Source organism: Sciurus carolinensis, chromosome 16 (genome assembly GCF_902686445.1).
Source record: "Sciurus carolinensis chromosome 16, mSciCar1.2, whole genome shotgun sequence".
Taxonomy (NCBI): domain Eukaryota; kingdom Metazoa; phylum Chordata; class Mammalia; order Rodentia; family Sciuridae; genus Sciurus; species Sciurus carolinensis.
In genome coordinates, this window is record NC_062228.1 from 35,750,304 (window position 1) to 35,765,725 (window position 15,422).

The 15,422-nt window shown below is 30.5% G+C and overlaps 1 protein-coding gene across 2 annotated transcripts in view; it reads left to right on the forward strand.

Moving 5' to 3' along the window:
- Itfg1 (integrin alpha FG-GAP repeat containing 1) overlaps nucleotides 1–15,422 on the forward strand; it is a 259,553-nt gene that overhangs the window by 133,821 nt on the left and 110,310 nt on the right. For both annotated transcript variants that reach the window (XM_047528280.1, XM_047528281.1), the window contains 2 exons: nucleotides 1,476–1,570; nucleotides 4,623–4,795. In XM_047528280.1, the coding sequence (XP_047384236.1) occupies nucleotides 1,476–1,570; nucleotides 4,623–4,795 (268 nt within the window). The remainder of the gene's footprint in view (nucleotides 1–1,475; nucleotides 1,571–4,622; nucleotides 4,796–15,422) is intronic.

The following is a 15,422-nucleotide window of genomic DNA, read 5'->3' on the forward strand; positions in this document are numbered from 1 at the left end:
TGTAAAAATTCAATAGTACTTTCTGTTAAGACAGATATGAAGCCAGGGAATTCCTGTCTTCTCACAAAAGCAATTTGTTTTAGAAAATAGTTATTTTTCATGAAAATATTATTTTACATGCAGTATTTTTACATCTGTTATTTTTTACTTTGTTAGTAGATATTTCTCAGTCTTAATTTTTTTAAGTATTTTTAGTTTTAGATGAACATGATACCTCTACTTTGTTTCTTTTTATGTGGTGCTGGGATCGAACCCAGTGCCTAATGAGTACAAGGCAAGCGCTCCACTGCTCAGCCCCAGCCCCCAGTCTTAATTTTTAATGTTACAAATAACCATCAATGTAACCCATTTAAAACTCTGAGTTCCTCAGTTCTTAAGACTATCTAAAAGTTGGAGACCCATTCTTCTGGGGAGATTAAATAAAAATTTGAATTCTATAAATGATTGAATGAGTAATTATCATTTTAGGAATTTATACTACTTTAACTAATTTATACTCACTTTTAAAATTACTACTTTATACTACTGTATACACATTTGCAAGATTGTATAAAAGATTATATAAATTTGTTCATTTTTAGATTGCTTGAATTATCAAAAGACTGGAAACAGCCCAGTGTTTGTACATAATAGAGAATCAATTATATTAAAATAGATTCATATAATTTAATACTGTACTATAAATCAGGCAGATATAAATTTACCAATATGAAACCATCTCACAGATAAATTAAATCAAAAATGTATGGTATAAAAAATATGTAGAATATACTACACTATTTGTGCAAAATGACATGGCATTTGTATATGCACAGACTGTCTTTGGAAGGAGAAAGTACATAGGAAGGAGCCTAAAAAGAACTGATACCAGGTTCCTCAGTAATCTAGAGATGTTTGTAGAATAATGTAGAACTCTGTAAAAAAAAAAAAAAAAAGTTATAAAGAAAACCTGTACTTTTTTTCATTTGCTTTTTTATTGATTAAAGAAAAACTGTTGCTTTTTGGAAGCCAGAGTACTGAGAATATTTTAGCTCTTGGATTAAAGTTCATACTAAACAAAGGTACTTAAAACTATGTATAAAGATGAGAGTCTCACATATAAAATATGATGTATAATAATGTGTAGCTATTGACAAGCTTATTTTTCTTCTATAGCAGTAGTGTTAATTATATAAATAATTAACCTTTTTAAAAAATTAATGACTTTAACATTAAAACCTGAAATAAGATCTTTTTCCAACACTGAGGAAACGTTTAACCACAGAAAACTTTGCAATTTAAAACAAGACAAATTAGGTACCAAGGGCCAAGTGATTTGATTTTAATTGAGGCACATTCATTATAAAACTATATGTCAAATAATTCTTTGGTTTTATCGAGATTGATGCAGACTTAAAACAAATAGGGACTTTAATCTGCCATACACACACTTTATTTTGTGGCTGTTAATGAACTCTTAAAGTTTCTTTTGGCAGATGGAGATGGACAAATGGATCACTTACTTCCAGGCTGTGAAGATCAAAACTGCCAAAAAAGCACCATCTACTTACTGAGATCTGCAACAAAGCAGGTATATCAGCATTTTTTTAAAACATAAAAAAGAGTTATGTGCTTAAAAACAAAAATCTTACCAAAAAACAAATAACCCAATCAATAAATGGGCTAAGGAACTGAACAGACACTTCACAGAAGAAATACAATCAATCAACAAATGTATAAAAAAAAATGTTCAATATCTTTAGCAGTTAGTGAAATGCAAATTGAAACTACTCTCAAGATTTCATCTCACCCCAGTCAGAATGGCAATTATCAAGAATACGAACAACAATAAATGTTGGCAAGGACATGTAGAAAAAGATACACGTACATGGCTGGTAGAACTGAAAATTGATATAACCACTGTGGAAAAGCAGTATGGAGATTCCTCAGAAAACTGGAATGGAACCACCCTTTGATGCAGCTATCCCACTTCTCAGTTTATACCCAAAGGACCTAAATTCAGCAACCACATCAATGTTCATAACGGCTCAATTCACAATAGCTAAACTATGGAACCAACCTAGGTATCCTTCAACAGATGAATGGATAAAAAATGTGAGATATATATATATACACATATATATATAGTAGATATATATAATGATATATGTGTATTATGGAATATTACTCAGCCTTAAAGAAGAATGAAATTATAGCATTTGCTCATAAATGGATGGAACTGGAGAATATGCTAAGCAAAATAAGCCAATCCCAAAAAACCAAAGCTAATTGTTTTCTCTGATGTAAGGATGCTAATTCACCATGGGGCATGTGGGGGGGCTAGGGAAGAATAGTTACTTTAGATTAGGTAGAGGGGAGTGAAGAGAAGGGAGGGGACTTGGGGTTAGGAAGGATAGTAGAATGAATCAGACATAATTACCCCATGTACATATATAACTATATGACCAGTGTGATTTTACATCATGTATAACCAGAAGAAATTATACTCCATTATATATGATATATCAAAGTACATTCTACTGTCATGTGTAACTAATGAAAACAAGTTAAAAGTTTTTTAAATCTTCAAAGGTTAGAAAAGACATCTGAAAAATCAGAACAAAGAGAAATACAAAATTAATTTTGTTCCTCACTTTAACTTAATAATATATATTTAAATTCATTTTTATTCATTTATTGAAGTAGAAAACACTGCTGCAGTCATTTCTGATAAAGAAAACCCATTTGGAATTCTATAATTAAATGAACTATTAGCATTTTTATATGCCAGAAGAAATGGTATAACGCTATAATAAAGATATGATGTAGAAGAATATCATATCTATTTTTAAAGCTAACCTTGTTTATGTCTGTGGTATCTAGATCTATTTCATTTTCTCATGCTGACTTTTTACCTGTAGCTTATGGGTAAACAGTTTGAAATCTGAGAATCATATTGGAGAGTTAATAGGGGAATGATAGGTTATGACAATGGAATTAATGAACTTTTTTCTTTTGTAGGGTAATAAATAATAAAATAACATGTTGATTTTTATAGCCCTATGAACATCACTTGTTTAAAAATTTATTTTATATGTTGATAAACCTTTATTTTACTCATTTATTTATAGTGATGCTGAGACGTGAGCCCAGTGCCCCACACATGCTAGGCAAGTGCTCTACCACTGAGCCACAATTCCAGCCCCACATCACATTTTAACTAAAACATTAAAACAAATCATTCAGTCAGCATTCTAAAAGCATTTATTATACCCATATATTTTATTATCTGGAATTCTTTTTTAGTTTTGAATCAGTTAACACATTAAGTAACACTTCATCACTAGTTCATAGGTATAAACAAACCTAGTAATTATAGCATATATTGAAATGACAGATTACTGTAAGAATATTTTCAAATTATAATGTCATCTCTTCCTAGGAAGGAAGATAAATGTCACAGTTCTTGGTTGAACTATTTCATCTATCACATCAAGTGAAAAGTCTTACTACTCTTTGGACCATAATACAGTTGTTTTAATGGAAATACTTCTTGTGATAAACAAAATAATACTTTTTTGCCTGAAAAAAATGTAAAAATTAATTAAAGGTGCAGACCAGTATTTTTTAATCTCGTTTTCTGAAAATATGTCTTTTTATCACTAATTTTTTTCTTTCTTTTTCCATAGCAAATTATACTTTCTTTGGAAAATGTATGACATCATTTGCTACACCCTTTTTAAGAAGCCATTTGTAATACAGTTTAGCTTGCATCCATAAAAATGAATCACCTGCTTATAAGTCCAAAAAAGGTTCTGTAGGCATGTTTGTCCTGCCATTTCAAGTCTGCTGTGCCAAACATTGATCATATAATCTCCAAGTTATGTGCCAACATCCATACTCTTAGCAAATTTGGGGCACATCTGTAATTTTATTGGTGTGATTTCTAATTTTAGTTTTGTATTAGTTTATCAAAAAGTGAATATTTTTGCCCTCAGAAGAGAAAGGAATTCTAGAACTCTTTTCAAAATCAGCCTATTTTCTCTCTTCTGTTATCAATATAGAAATAAAGACATAGTGAAAATTTAATTTATAGCTATTTTTGTGTCAATTCATTTTCCTTGTTTGAGAAGTTCGTATCAGTTGCAGACAGAGCTTGTCAGACCTGATGGTGTTTGGAAAGCCTCGGGAACTGCTTGGCTTGAAGGTGATAACAAGTAATCTTCATGTATTAAGAGGCACAGCAGATCAAGGGAGACTTAGCATGTTCGAACTTCCTTCCTGAATTGGGCCTCCTGAAAGGTCATTAGTATTAGATGATATTATAATCTGCTTTACTTCTTTGTAATACTCATTTGAGGTTATGTTTCTATCCTACACAAATTTAAATTGTGCAGTTTGACTATATGCGTATTAATACCCATTCAATCCCAAGGTTCTAAGATTTTATAAAAAAGCAAAGATGACTAGTGATTAGATTCTAAGGGAGACAACCTGTTCATCAAAATAAATCATAATACCCTATCATATTATAGAGGTGAAGAAAATAAATAAAATATGTTTTTAATGGATCATTTCTTTTGCAAATGGTCATTTTTTTCTCAAGGTAACTATGAAATCTAATCTTTTTCTCTTATCCATAGTGGGTTCCAGTCCTACAGGATTTCAATAATAAGGGCACACTCTGGGGCTTTGTACCATTTGTTCATGAAGAACGACCAACTGAAATACCAATTCCAATTACCCTTCATATTGGAGACTACAACATGGATGGCTATCCAGATGCTCTTGCCATATTAAAGAACACATCTGGAAGGTATGAAAATTAAATCAACTGAGAAATATCATATAAGATATCTTCACTGTGGCAATTTGTAACTTAATAGCACATAAATATTGTATTGTCTCTTAGGTATAGATCATGATGCTCAGTTCTTATTTCCTTATTTGGTCCCTGAACTTCCCAGCTACTTAAAGTAACTGTTCCTTTTCACAGATTTATTTTTTTAAGAACAAAATTGATTAAGTAATGTAAAGTTTTTTCATTTCAACAAAATTTGATTTTTAAAAGAGTAAAAAAAAACAATAACAGACAAATGCCACAATTTTATTTTGAAACTGAAGACCATGATAGTTAAGAGCAGACCCTAGATTTCAGTATCCAACTGCTTGCTATCTGTGACCTTGGACAGATTATTTAAACTCCTCAACTTTAAAATTGTACCTCTAGTGCAACTGAGATAAAAGTAAATGAATAATGTAGTAAGCTATCTGTACATACTGATAGGACTTGTAGTACGTGTTACCTTGTTTTTTTGTTTTTTTTTTTTTTTTTTAGTTATCAATGGACTTTTTATTTATATGTGGTGCTGAGAATCGAACCCAGCACCTCATGCATGTTTCTTATTTGGCAATGGCATTGAAAATTCCAGTATGATTATTGATATTATTTATATACATGGAAGTTAGCAGATTTATATTACCAATGATTTTGAATGCTGCACTTTTTTTCTTTTAAGTAGAAGTACCTGTAGCTAAACCAATGTGGTTGAATTCATAATTAACGTGAATCTTGACAGATACCATAAATGACTATTCTAAATTTTAACACTTTATTCTTATATTTATCTTTTAATAAGTTGTATTCCTTGGCTTTTATTCTTTCTTGTCTCCTGTATCATTTATTTCTCCATAGTTTTTCTGAGCATTAATTAATTCATTGACCCCAGAATTAGTAATAATTCAGCTTCACATTCACTACCAAGCTTGTGTTGTAATGCAGTGCCCCAATAAAGAAATCACACTTATTATTGCTTTTAATACCAAATAACATTGTGTAGAAATCCAATTTTTATAGAAATGTATATCATAGTAAATATCCCTAAAATTTTTTATAGATTATGAGGAAACTATACTTAAACTTATGAAAAGACCTTGATTTGAAATTAGAATGTCTCTGATTGTTTTACAGAATTTTTCAGGAACACGTTCATTATGCTCTGTTGGAGTTTACATATAATCTGTGTTTGCCAAGCAAACTGATGTAATGAAAAGAAACTTCTAAATTGAATCTGAATATTATTCCTTTTAAAAAAAATAGTGGCATATAAAAACAAGGAAATGTAAGATTGCTTTATTTTAGACATTAACCCTATTAAAAAAATAAGAAATTACATCTTAAGTTCACTTAGGACTATAATTACTTATCCCTGGCAGAATACCCAAAGAATTTGTATTTTTGCTTTAAAAGTCCTTTATCAACATTTTCTCTTCAAATATGTAAATTACATTCCTTTACCTCTCAGTAATGATGATATCAATAGCATCGTAGCTGTATGGGAAACCATAGGTACCAAAGGTAGTCATACTTTTCTATATGAAAGTTCAGGTACTTTGATAAAAGTAACTGCCTAGAAAGCAGTTTCTTTTCTGTTATTTTGGGATAGATAATAATTAAAGGATAAATTTCAGAACATTTCAGTGTTTGCCAAATCACTAGGTAAGAAATAGCCCTCTGCTTGAAAGGGAGATGTGTGTCCAGAATTCAACATAATAGAGTCCTAGAAACCGGAATAATAAAAGATATGGTCTCTACTGAGAACCTTTTCCTACATGAATTTGCTTTTATCAAAAAGCAGTTTATAATTTTTAAATGATTTCAAGACTGCTGTATTGCTGATGATTAATGCTGGGTTGATGTTTATAATTTGAAGGGTTTCTACCTAGAGAAAAGTCTGTCTCCTTTTACAGACTTTGAAAATCAAAGTAGGGAGCAAATATGTAGATGAAAATAAAACCTATAACATCTGTAAAAAGAAATATAAAAGAAATTCTGAAACCATGGTTTTTTTGGGGTTTTATTATTTTAAGAAGATGGTTGGGTTTGTTTGTTTTCATTTAATCTAAATGCCTAATATGTCATAAGTTGACCTTTAAAATTATGTTACATTAAAAAGATCTTTACTAATGACATTTTATGGAAGCAGTAAGTGACTCTACAACATGGTCAGAGATCACCTTTTTTCCTCTGTTCCACCACAAACTGAAAACCCTGGTTTCTTTCACTCTTTGCTGTCCCATTGCCACTCAATCGCCTTTGCTTATTGTCATAGTCTATGTATAGTCATGTTGTGTTATTCTCTGAACATAAATTTTTTGAGAGAAGGCCAGTTGGCATTGTTCCATTATTGTGCTCTTATGCCAATAATAAATATTCTATTTTTTACAATAGTTTTAGTTCATTATGATGTGAAACCTAAAAGATGTTTAATTTCCCCTGTATTTGTATGCAACTAGAAAACTCTTTAAAGATAAATTATTATAAAGAATATTTGAGTACATCTCTAATAAAACTATTGTCTTTTTGAATTTCTCAACACTTTTTTTTTTAAGCCAGAGTTACTAAAACAATACAAAAAAATTGAACAGGTAGTTTTCCCCCTAAGTGCACCCCTAAATGAACTAATGCCACAGGTCAAATTAAATCTGAATTATAATTTAGAGTTGATATTAGGGTTCTATTAAAAAACTTGACAAGCCATTTTTAAATTAATGTTCTAAATCTTGTTTGATAATTTTCTGAATTCAAAGGCATAAAGCAGATTGTTATTTGCTTATAAGTACATATTTGTATAACACTAGTGCTATAATTAATGAATTATCATTATGTAAAGTACATTCAGTGCATTTTTCTTGAGAATTTAAGTAACTATGTATAAGAATATGAATTCTAATCTTTATCTTACTATTCCATATCACCAGCATAGGATACAACAAGAATGTTAGTATATTTAAGAAGTGTTATTGATTATTATTAATAAATTGTCAGTCAGTGGATAAAATTGTACAGTAAACTTCACCTTCCAGTAGGCTTTATAGGAGAGCCAAACCTAGAAGTAACTTTAAGAAAAAAGGGAAAAAGAAAAAAATGTTGGCAGCAAAGAAGCAAGAGTCTGGGTATCAGCCATGAAAACATCCAAAACATGATAAACAGCAAGTAAATAAATGGCCAAATACAGCATATTACCTATTAATTAGTGCTGGGAAGAAAACAGCTATAGTTTATAATGTGACTTTAGTATTGATAATTTTTGTAGGTAGTGTTATCTTTATATTAAAATATGAAAATAAATAATTCAGACAACTGCTCATAGTACCCAGGAGTAATTTGTAGTTTGGACTCTAAAGTTCTCAAAGTCCAAATCCTTTACCTTTCTGTTTAAGAAAAAAAATTTTGGAAGGAAGGGAATGCTAGATAAGCAAAAATACATTTTTCACAAAATTTACAAATGATGTTGTGGACAGATAGTAGAAGATACTCTGACAAAAGAAAAGGAGCAAACTAAAGACAAAATACAGAAGTTCTGTGAGCCTTGTAGAGGACAAAGCAAGTATCAGTCCTTATATGACATAGCAGCAGTTTCTCATTGAAATTTTTGCTGGCCAAGGAGATTATGTGCAAGCATGTAGTCTTTTGTGTTATTTATTCAGAAACCAGAGGTGATATTTGAATGTATTAGTAATATACATTCAGTTCACCAGTATAATAAGATGGAGAATGATCAGAAGCAAACTAGGATTTGAGATTTTTCAAGAAAGTAATTGTTGGGGTCTTTTACTGAAGTTAGCTAATTGCCCAGTCAGTTATAATCTGTATTTTCATCTATATTCTTTTTTGCATGTGTACCAGGGATTGAACTCAGGGGCACTCAACCACTAAGCCACATCCCCAACGCTGTTTTGTATTTAACTTAGAAACAGGGTCTCACTGAGTTGTTGTAATACCTCTTGTTGCTGAGGCTGGCTTTGAACTTAGGATCCTCCTGTCTCAGCCTCCTGAGCCCCAGGTATTACAGGTATGTGCCCTCAGGCCTGGCTTGCATTCTTGGCTTTATAAAATCATTTGGCTTCATACTGATGACTCTGACTCAGCAAGAAAAGGTTACAGTATGGTCTACATGTTTTACTTTAAAGGTCAAGGAATTTATAGTATAGTGGCCTAGATCTATATGAACATTTCTAGTCACTTTGTTTTCATTTTCACTATGAAATATACTAAAACAGTCTTCATTATTTTAAATTAGAGCAAATTTTCTCTCTGATTTTATAACTTAAGTGTTTCATACATAATTTCTTTGAAATAACATTATTTACCATTTTTTTCATGAATGAGAAAAATGTAACTAGATTCCTAATTTGCAACAAAAGTGTAAAAAAAAGCCCTATTTGTATTCTGCCTAGGAATATTCACTGTTCGTTTGATAAAATGAATCTTGGTTTGCTGTCCCATTCCATATTAGCATGTTTAGACATTATTAAGGATAGGCTAATTTTAACCTAACAACCTACATCATTAAATCTTGTGACTAAAATCATTTTAACTGATCTTTAGTTAATAAATATCTCTAAGTAGGTAAATTAGCTGCAATAACAAGTTATTGAAGACTAGAGAGTATTTTAATATTTTTGCTTATAAAATTACAAATGGGGGTGTAGAACATTTTTCTCAAATGTTTGCTTCCTCAAAATTAAAAAGGGTGACTGGGGGGGATATAGCTCAGTTCGTAGCATGCTTGCCTCTGGGTTCAATCCCCAGCACTGAAAAAAAAAAATTTTAAAAGGGTACTGAATTTGAGAACCATATTCATTTCATCACTGGGTTTAACAAAATGCTTTTTTACTGCCTCCTGAGTGATTATTATGAAGCTTCCAGAAATATTCAATATGTCATTTTCTTTTAAATCAGTTTTTACAATGTAGGGCATCTTATAAGACTTTTGACTTGATTTTACACCATTTCTGATTGTAATGTCTTATTCAGTAGCTTCTGAACCTCAAATGAGGAAGGATACTAAATTTATCTTATCATTGAAAATAAAGGTGATTCCACCACTCCATAACAAAAACACTGACATGAATGAAATAAATCTTTATACTGATGAAAGAAGTGAAAAAGGCAAACAATATTAGAAATATAAAGAAGTTATAACTGTAGATTCAGAGCAAATTGAAGAAACAACTTTATGCCAATAAATTTAGTGTATATGAATAATTATTAATAGTTTGATTAAAGACTGTTGACAGACTATATAGTGTTCAATACTGATTGCTGATAAGACTAAATAATGTTCACTACATTAATGGCTACAGTGAGCTCATAACTAATAATTCCCTCATAACTAATGAGTGTATTATTTTTCATTTTAATAAAGAATTAAGAATTTTAGTATAGAATTCATTAGGGTAAAAGAATAGGCAATCTTATTATAGAAAAAATATTTATCCATAAATTCTAACTGCTATTGAAGCTGGGGTTGTTAATCAGTGAAATTTAGTCAGTAAGTTCTGTAATGATGAAACAGAACAAAACAAGATTTCAAAACATATAATACCTTTATTTTCAGTGATAAGATAAATTTTTGCTTGATTATTTTATTATTTTTATATTTAATTTCTTCCTATTTCCTTCCTAAGGTTATTTTCTCTTTTCTTTGTTTTATTTTGCCTCATTTTGTTTTGGTTTGTTGTTTTTGTGAGGTTTTGTTTTTTGTTTTAGTGGGGTTTTGTTTTGTTTTGTTTTTTTTCATTTTGCTTTCTTTAGTTACTTTGATTAATAAGCTATAATAGATTCAGGGCCTCCAGTCTGCTAGACTAGACAGATCCCCAACTAAATTTCCTAGGCTGCCCTTAAACTTGTATTCCTCCTGCCTCAGCCTCTGGAGTAGCTGGGCTTACAGGCCTGTCATCCACCCTCCAAAGCTTCTAATAAGCATTTTTATGCCTAAATATTTATTATATACTCAGCTTTGGTGCTTTAATTGTTCTTTTTTTTATTTCAAATTTTTCTTAGCCACAAACTTAGCAAAGTGTTTGAAAATGTTCACACAAGTGTGTTTGGGGAATTTTTTTTTTAATACTATTACTATTTTGGGTTTGGGGTCTTTTGTTCTTTATTCTTAAAGGTAGTGCTTTTAAATGTGGCTTGTGCATGACTTGTTGAGATTTTTCTGGTAGTTTAATATCAATGAATGGTTATTTGAAATATCACTCGTTAATTATGTTATTTCAATCTGCTACATACTCTTACTCTGTGTATTTTTTTAAATGTTAAAAGTATGCAATTATCAACTTCTTCTATTTTTAGTTTATATCTTTGTACCCTTAGTTGTTAAATGCATAAGACTATATGACTGTTTTGTCTTTCTCCTTTTATTAATGAAATTTTTTCCATTTAATGCTTGAGTTCTTTTTTTTTTTCCTCCTTAGTAATATAATTTCTACACTATTTCTTTTTCTCAGCATTTACCAGACATTGTTTTCTGTTTTATTTGCAACTTTTCTACATCATTCTACTAAGGTAAAATTTTTGCATTCAGTGAAATGCAAAGGTCTTAAATATATAATTTATTGAGTTTTGATGATATAACTAACACCCTAATCACCATTTTCTTAACCTCAGAAAATTCTTTCATGCCTCCATTCTAGTTAAACCCCAGCCATTGTTTTGATTTGTATCATCATGGGTCAACTTTAATTGTTCTTGAACCTTAGAACACTCTTGAGAGTAAAGAAGACCTAAAAGAAATGAAACAACATACCATATTCATGCAGCAGAATACTCAATATTGCTAAAATGTCCAACCTGATATATAGATGGAATACAATTCCAGTCAAAATCCCAACAAACTTTCTTACAGAAACTGATATGCTGATTCTTTACTTTGATGCAAAATCATAGAACCTAGACTAACCAAATTATCTTAAAGAAAACAAGATGGACAATTCATGCTACCTGACTTTTGGATTTACTGTTAGGCTGAAGTAATCAACACCCTGGTATTCACATAAACTACTTATGAAAAGCAATGAAACAGAATGGTGTGTTGACAAATAATAAAGCTATACCTATATGACTCCTGATTTCTTTTCAGAGGTGCCAAAGCAATTCAATGAGAAATGACCAATAGAAAATATGAAAAAGTTTTGAACATCATAGGTAATTAGTGAAATACTGTTAAAGACATTACCATATACTTTTTTATACCACTATAGTTCAATTAAAACCAGTAGACCACTCTTAAGTAAACAATTGAGACCAGTCACACAAAATATTGGTAAGGATATGGAATAACTGAAACACTAATACTTTTTTTTTTTTTTTTTTTTTTGGTACCAAGGATTGAACCCAAGGGCACTCAACCACTGAGATGAGACACATCCCCAGCCCTTTTATTTTTTATTTTGAGACGGGGTCTCCCTAAGTTACCTACAGCCTCACTAAATTGCTGAGTCTGACTTTGAACTTGAGATCCTCCTGCCTGAACCTCATTTTTTAATAGAAATGTAAAATGGCATAATTATTTTGGGAAATTTGTGGCTTTCTATAAAGCTAAACACATACCTTCCCTGTAATCCAGCAATTCTACACCTAGATATTTATATGAGAAATGAAAAGTTAAGTTTACTAAAATAAACTTACAAAAGAATATTCATAAGCAACTTTATTCCTAATGATAACAAATTGAAAAGAGATCAAACATTTGTCAACCAAAAAAATAGGTAAGCAATATGATGTATATATATTATATTCATATAATACCACTCACCAATTAAAAAAAAAAGGCCAGAGTCGTCAGTAACATAGATGAATCTCAAAATCTTTACATTGAATTAAATAGGAGACATGATGGAAGTTTTTTTTAAACTGAATATATTAATCTGTGACTGTGAATGGTAGAATTTAACCCCTTCAAAGAAGGATTATACTTTAGTTGTTAAGAAGTTGGTATGTGAAATCTGGTTTCATTTTTGTGGCTCCAAAATTTGTTACCTGTCTGGTCATAGAAATTGATTTACTCGTTCATTTCTAAGGCTTAAATTCATTATTAATAATAATAGTGATACCTCATAAACTTGTTCTGAGGTTTAAATGGGATAATATATGCAAAGAACTTGTAGCCCTGACTGGCATAGCATCGCTCTTATGTGTTTAGCATTACATTAATTATTTAATATTATTATTATATGATCACACATTATTTGATTTATTCCTGCTGTTTTATGTTTTCCATTTATTAGGCTTTTTCTGGTTTCCTTTTCTTCTTTTCTGCCTTTGTTTCTGCCTTTTTCTTCCTTTTATACTTGCTAATAAGGGTAATATATTATCCATTTTTGTTATAGTGGTTATATTTCAATGTTTATCACATATGCCTAAAATTTATTTTTGATGAACCACCAAATTTAATCTGAAACAAAAATTGTAGCACGCTTTCAGTTCTCTTTCTCCTAACTGTGGTCACTTTCCATTCAGTATCATCAATTGATTGATTGACTGATTTTCACATTTTGTTACTATAGTTCTTTGTTTGGCTACAGGATTTGGTAGTTTCTTTGATTAACATTGAACGTCTTGTCTTTCCTTCTTTCTTAAATTTATGTGATTGTTCAGGATAAATTTTCAAGTAATTTTAAACAGGAAGAGTCTATAGATTCAGAGATCTTACTTGTCTGACAATTTTTCCTCTAGCCTGAATGTTAACTTGAATGAGTACTAGGGTCTTTCTACATTTGAAATCATTTTATTTTATTATCCTTTAAGATAATTTACCATTAAATTTGAATATTTAGTTTTGCTAGTAAAAGATTTGGTACTAGTGTGATTTTTCTGTTGCAGATAGCCTCGTTTATCCTCCTTGTATGATACAGAATTTGTACTGTATACATAGTATTCTGAATATTAGTATATTGAGTCTGATTATTACTCTTATTATTTATGTCTCCTCTTCTGTTTTTTATTTGCTTGTTAAAGTTTTCTGAAGCTAATATTAGAACAAATGAAGGAACTTTAGGTCTGTGCTCCTTACCTTTCCCTCTACCCTTTTTTTTTTTCTGTTTTTCTTGGTGCTGTGTTCCACAGAAAATATCTTTGTTCAGTTTTTTAACTACCTTGATTACAGAAGTGCCAAGACTGAATTGAGATTTAATCACTACAAAGTACTAGTCACCACTATGAAAAGAACTCAGAAAATATGACTTACTGACATTGGGTTAGGAGGATCATTTTTATAATGCAGTCTATATGCTGATGTAGAGTACAGTATATTATTAAGTATATAGAGAGAGTAGCAAATGATATACGAGTATATATACTAGTCTTTCCAGTTAGATTATGTTGATAAATTTCTTTATGCTACCAAGATAAATGCCAGTAGGCATTTTCTGTATGACTGATGGGTGCAATGCTATCTTTGTTTTTGCATGAAATTATACTATGATAAAGTAAAGTAAGCATATTGAATGCTAAAGCATCAGCATATATAGTTAACTTTTGTATTTGGTAAAGCAGTGCTGGGAAAGGAAAAAGGCATTCTAGAATGATATACTTAAATCTATTCCATTTTAATCAGGTTCCTTATAAAAATAGTAACCACAATTTTCATGACTTCTGAGGAACGTAACTGCCCTCTTCAATAAAAAACAGTTTCATGTAAGATTTTGAACTTGTATTTTTATAAACATTAACACCTTTATGAATCAGTTCAGTGGTGGTGTGTGGAATCTATATTCAAGGATGAAGAAATGGAAAATTCCTCTCCTAATAGTTCATTAATAGGGCAAGACTTAGATTCAGACCTCTCTGTTATATATGTAGTTATAGTCATATATATTAATAAAAAGCACAAAAAGAAATGTCATTTTCAAATTTATGGACAAAATTTATCCTGAAAGGAATTTAGGTGAGAATGTAATGTGAACATAGACTATTTCTTCCACTAAATTATATGTCACACAGGTTAAATTGAAATTTATTTCTATTTACAGTTTAAGGTACAGTGGGGGGAGGGAGCATGGAATTTGGACTTCAGTTTAAATGCCAATACTGTCACTTGATAACTCTGTTTTCTTTAGCAAATATAAAACCCATGTGTATTTCTATAAATCAATAAAATGAGGGTAGTTATATCTAGCCAACAAGTTTCTTTTGAAGATTGAGTGAAATACCATTTCTTCCCCTTTCCTCTCAAGCCTAACTTGCCAAAAAACCTGTATTAATAGCTAAGTTGACACAGTGTTTATATTGACTTTAGTTCCAAAAGACCACACACATTGTTGGCAGGGAAAGCACTGACAGTTCTTTCCTTTCTATTCTCTTTGTTCCACAACTCTATATTGCAAAGAACAATGTATATGTTTATTAAAAAATTTAAAACATCAGTCTAAACATGTAAACATTTTCTTCAAAAGTATGTGGTATAATCAGAACAGAAGATTATTTAAGGTGGAATTGGTTGGCACTTGCAAAGAAAAATCAGGAACTCTGAAAGGGAAAATTAAAAAGCATCAGTAAAAAGTTCTCTTCTTCTGTTGATTTCAAGAAGTAACTTAAAATTTCCAAGTCTTTCTACATTCTCACTTTGTAATCTTTTTGACCTGTAGTTACTAGA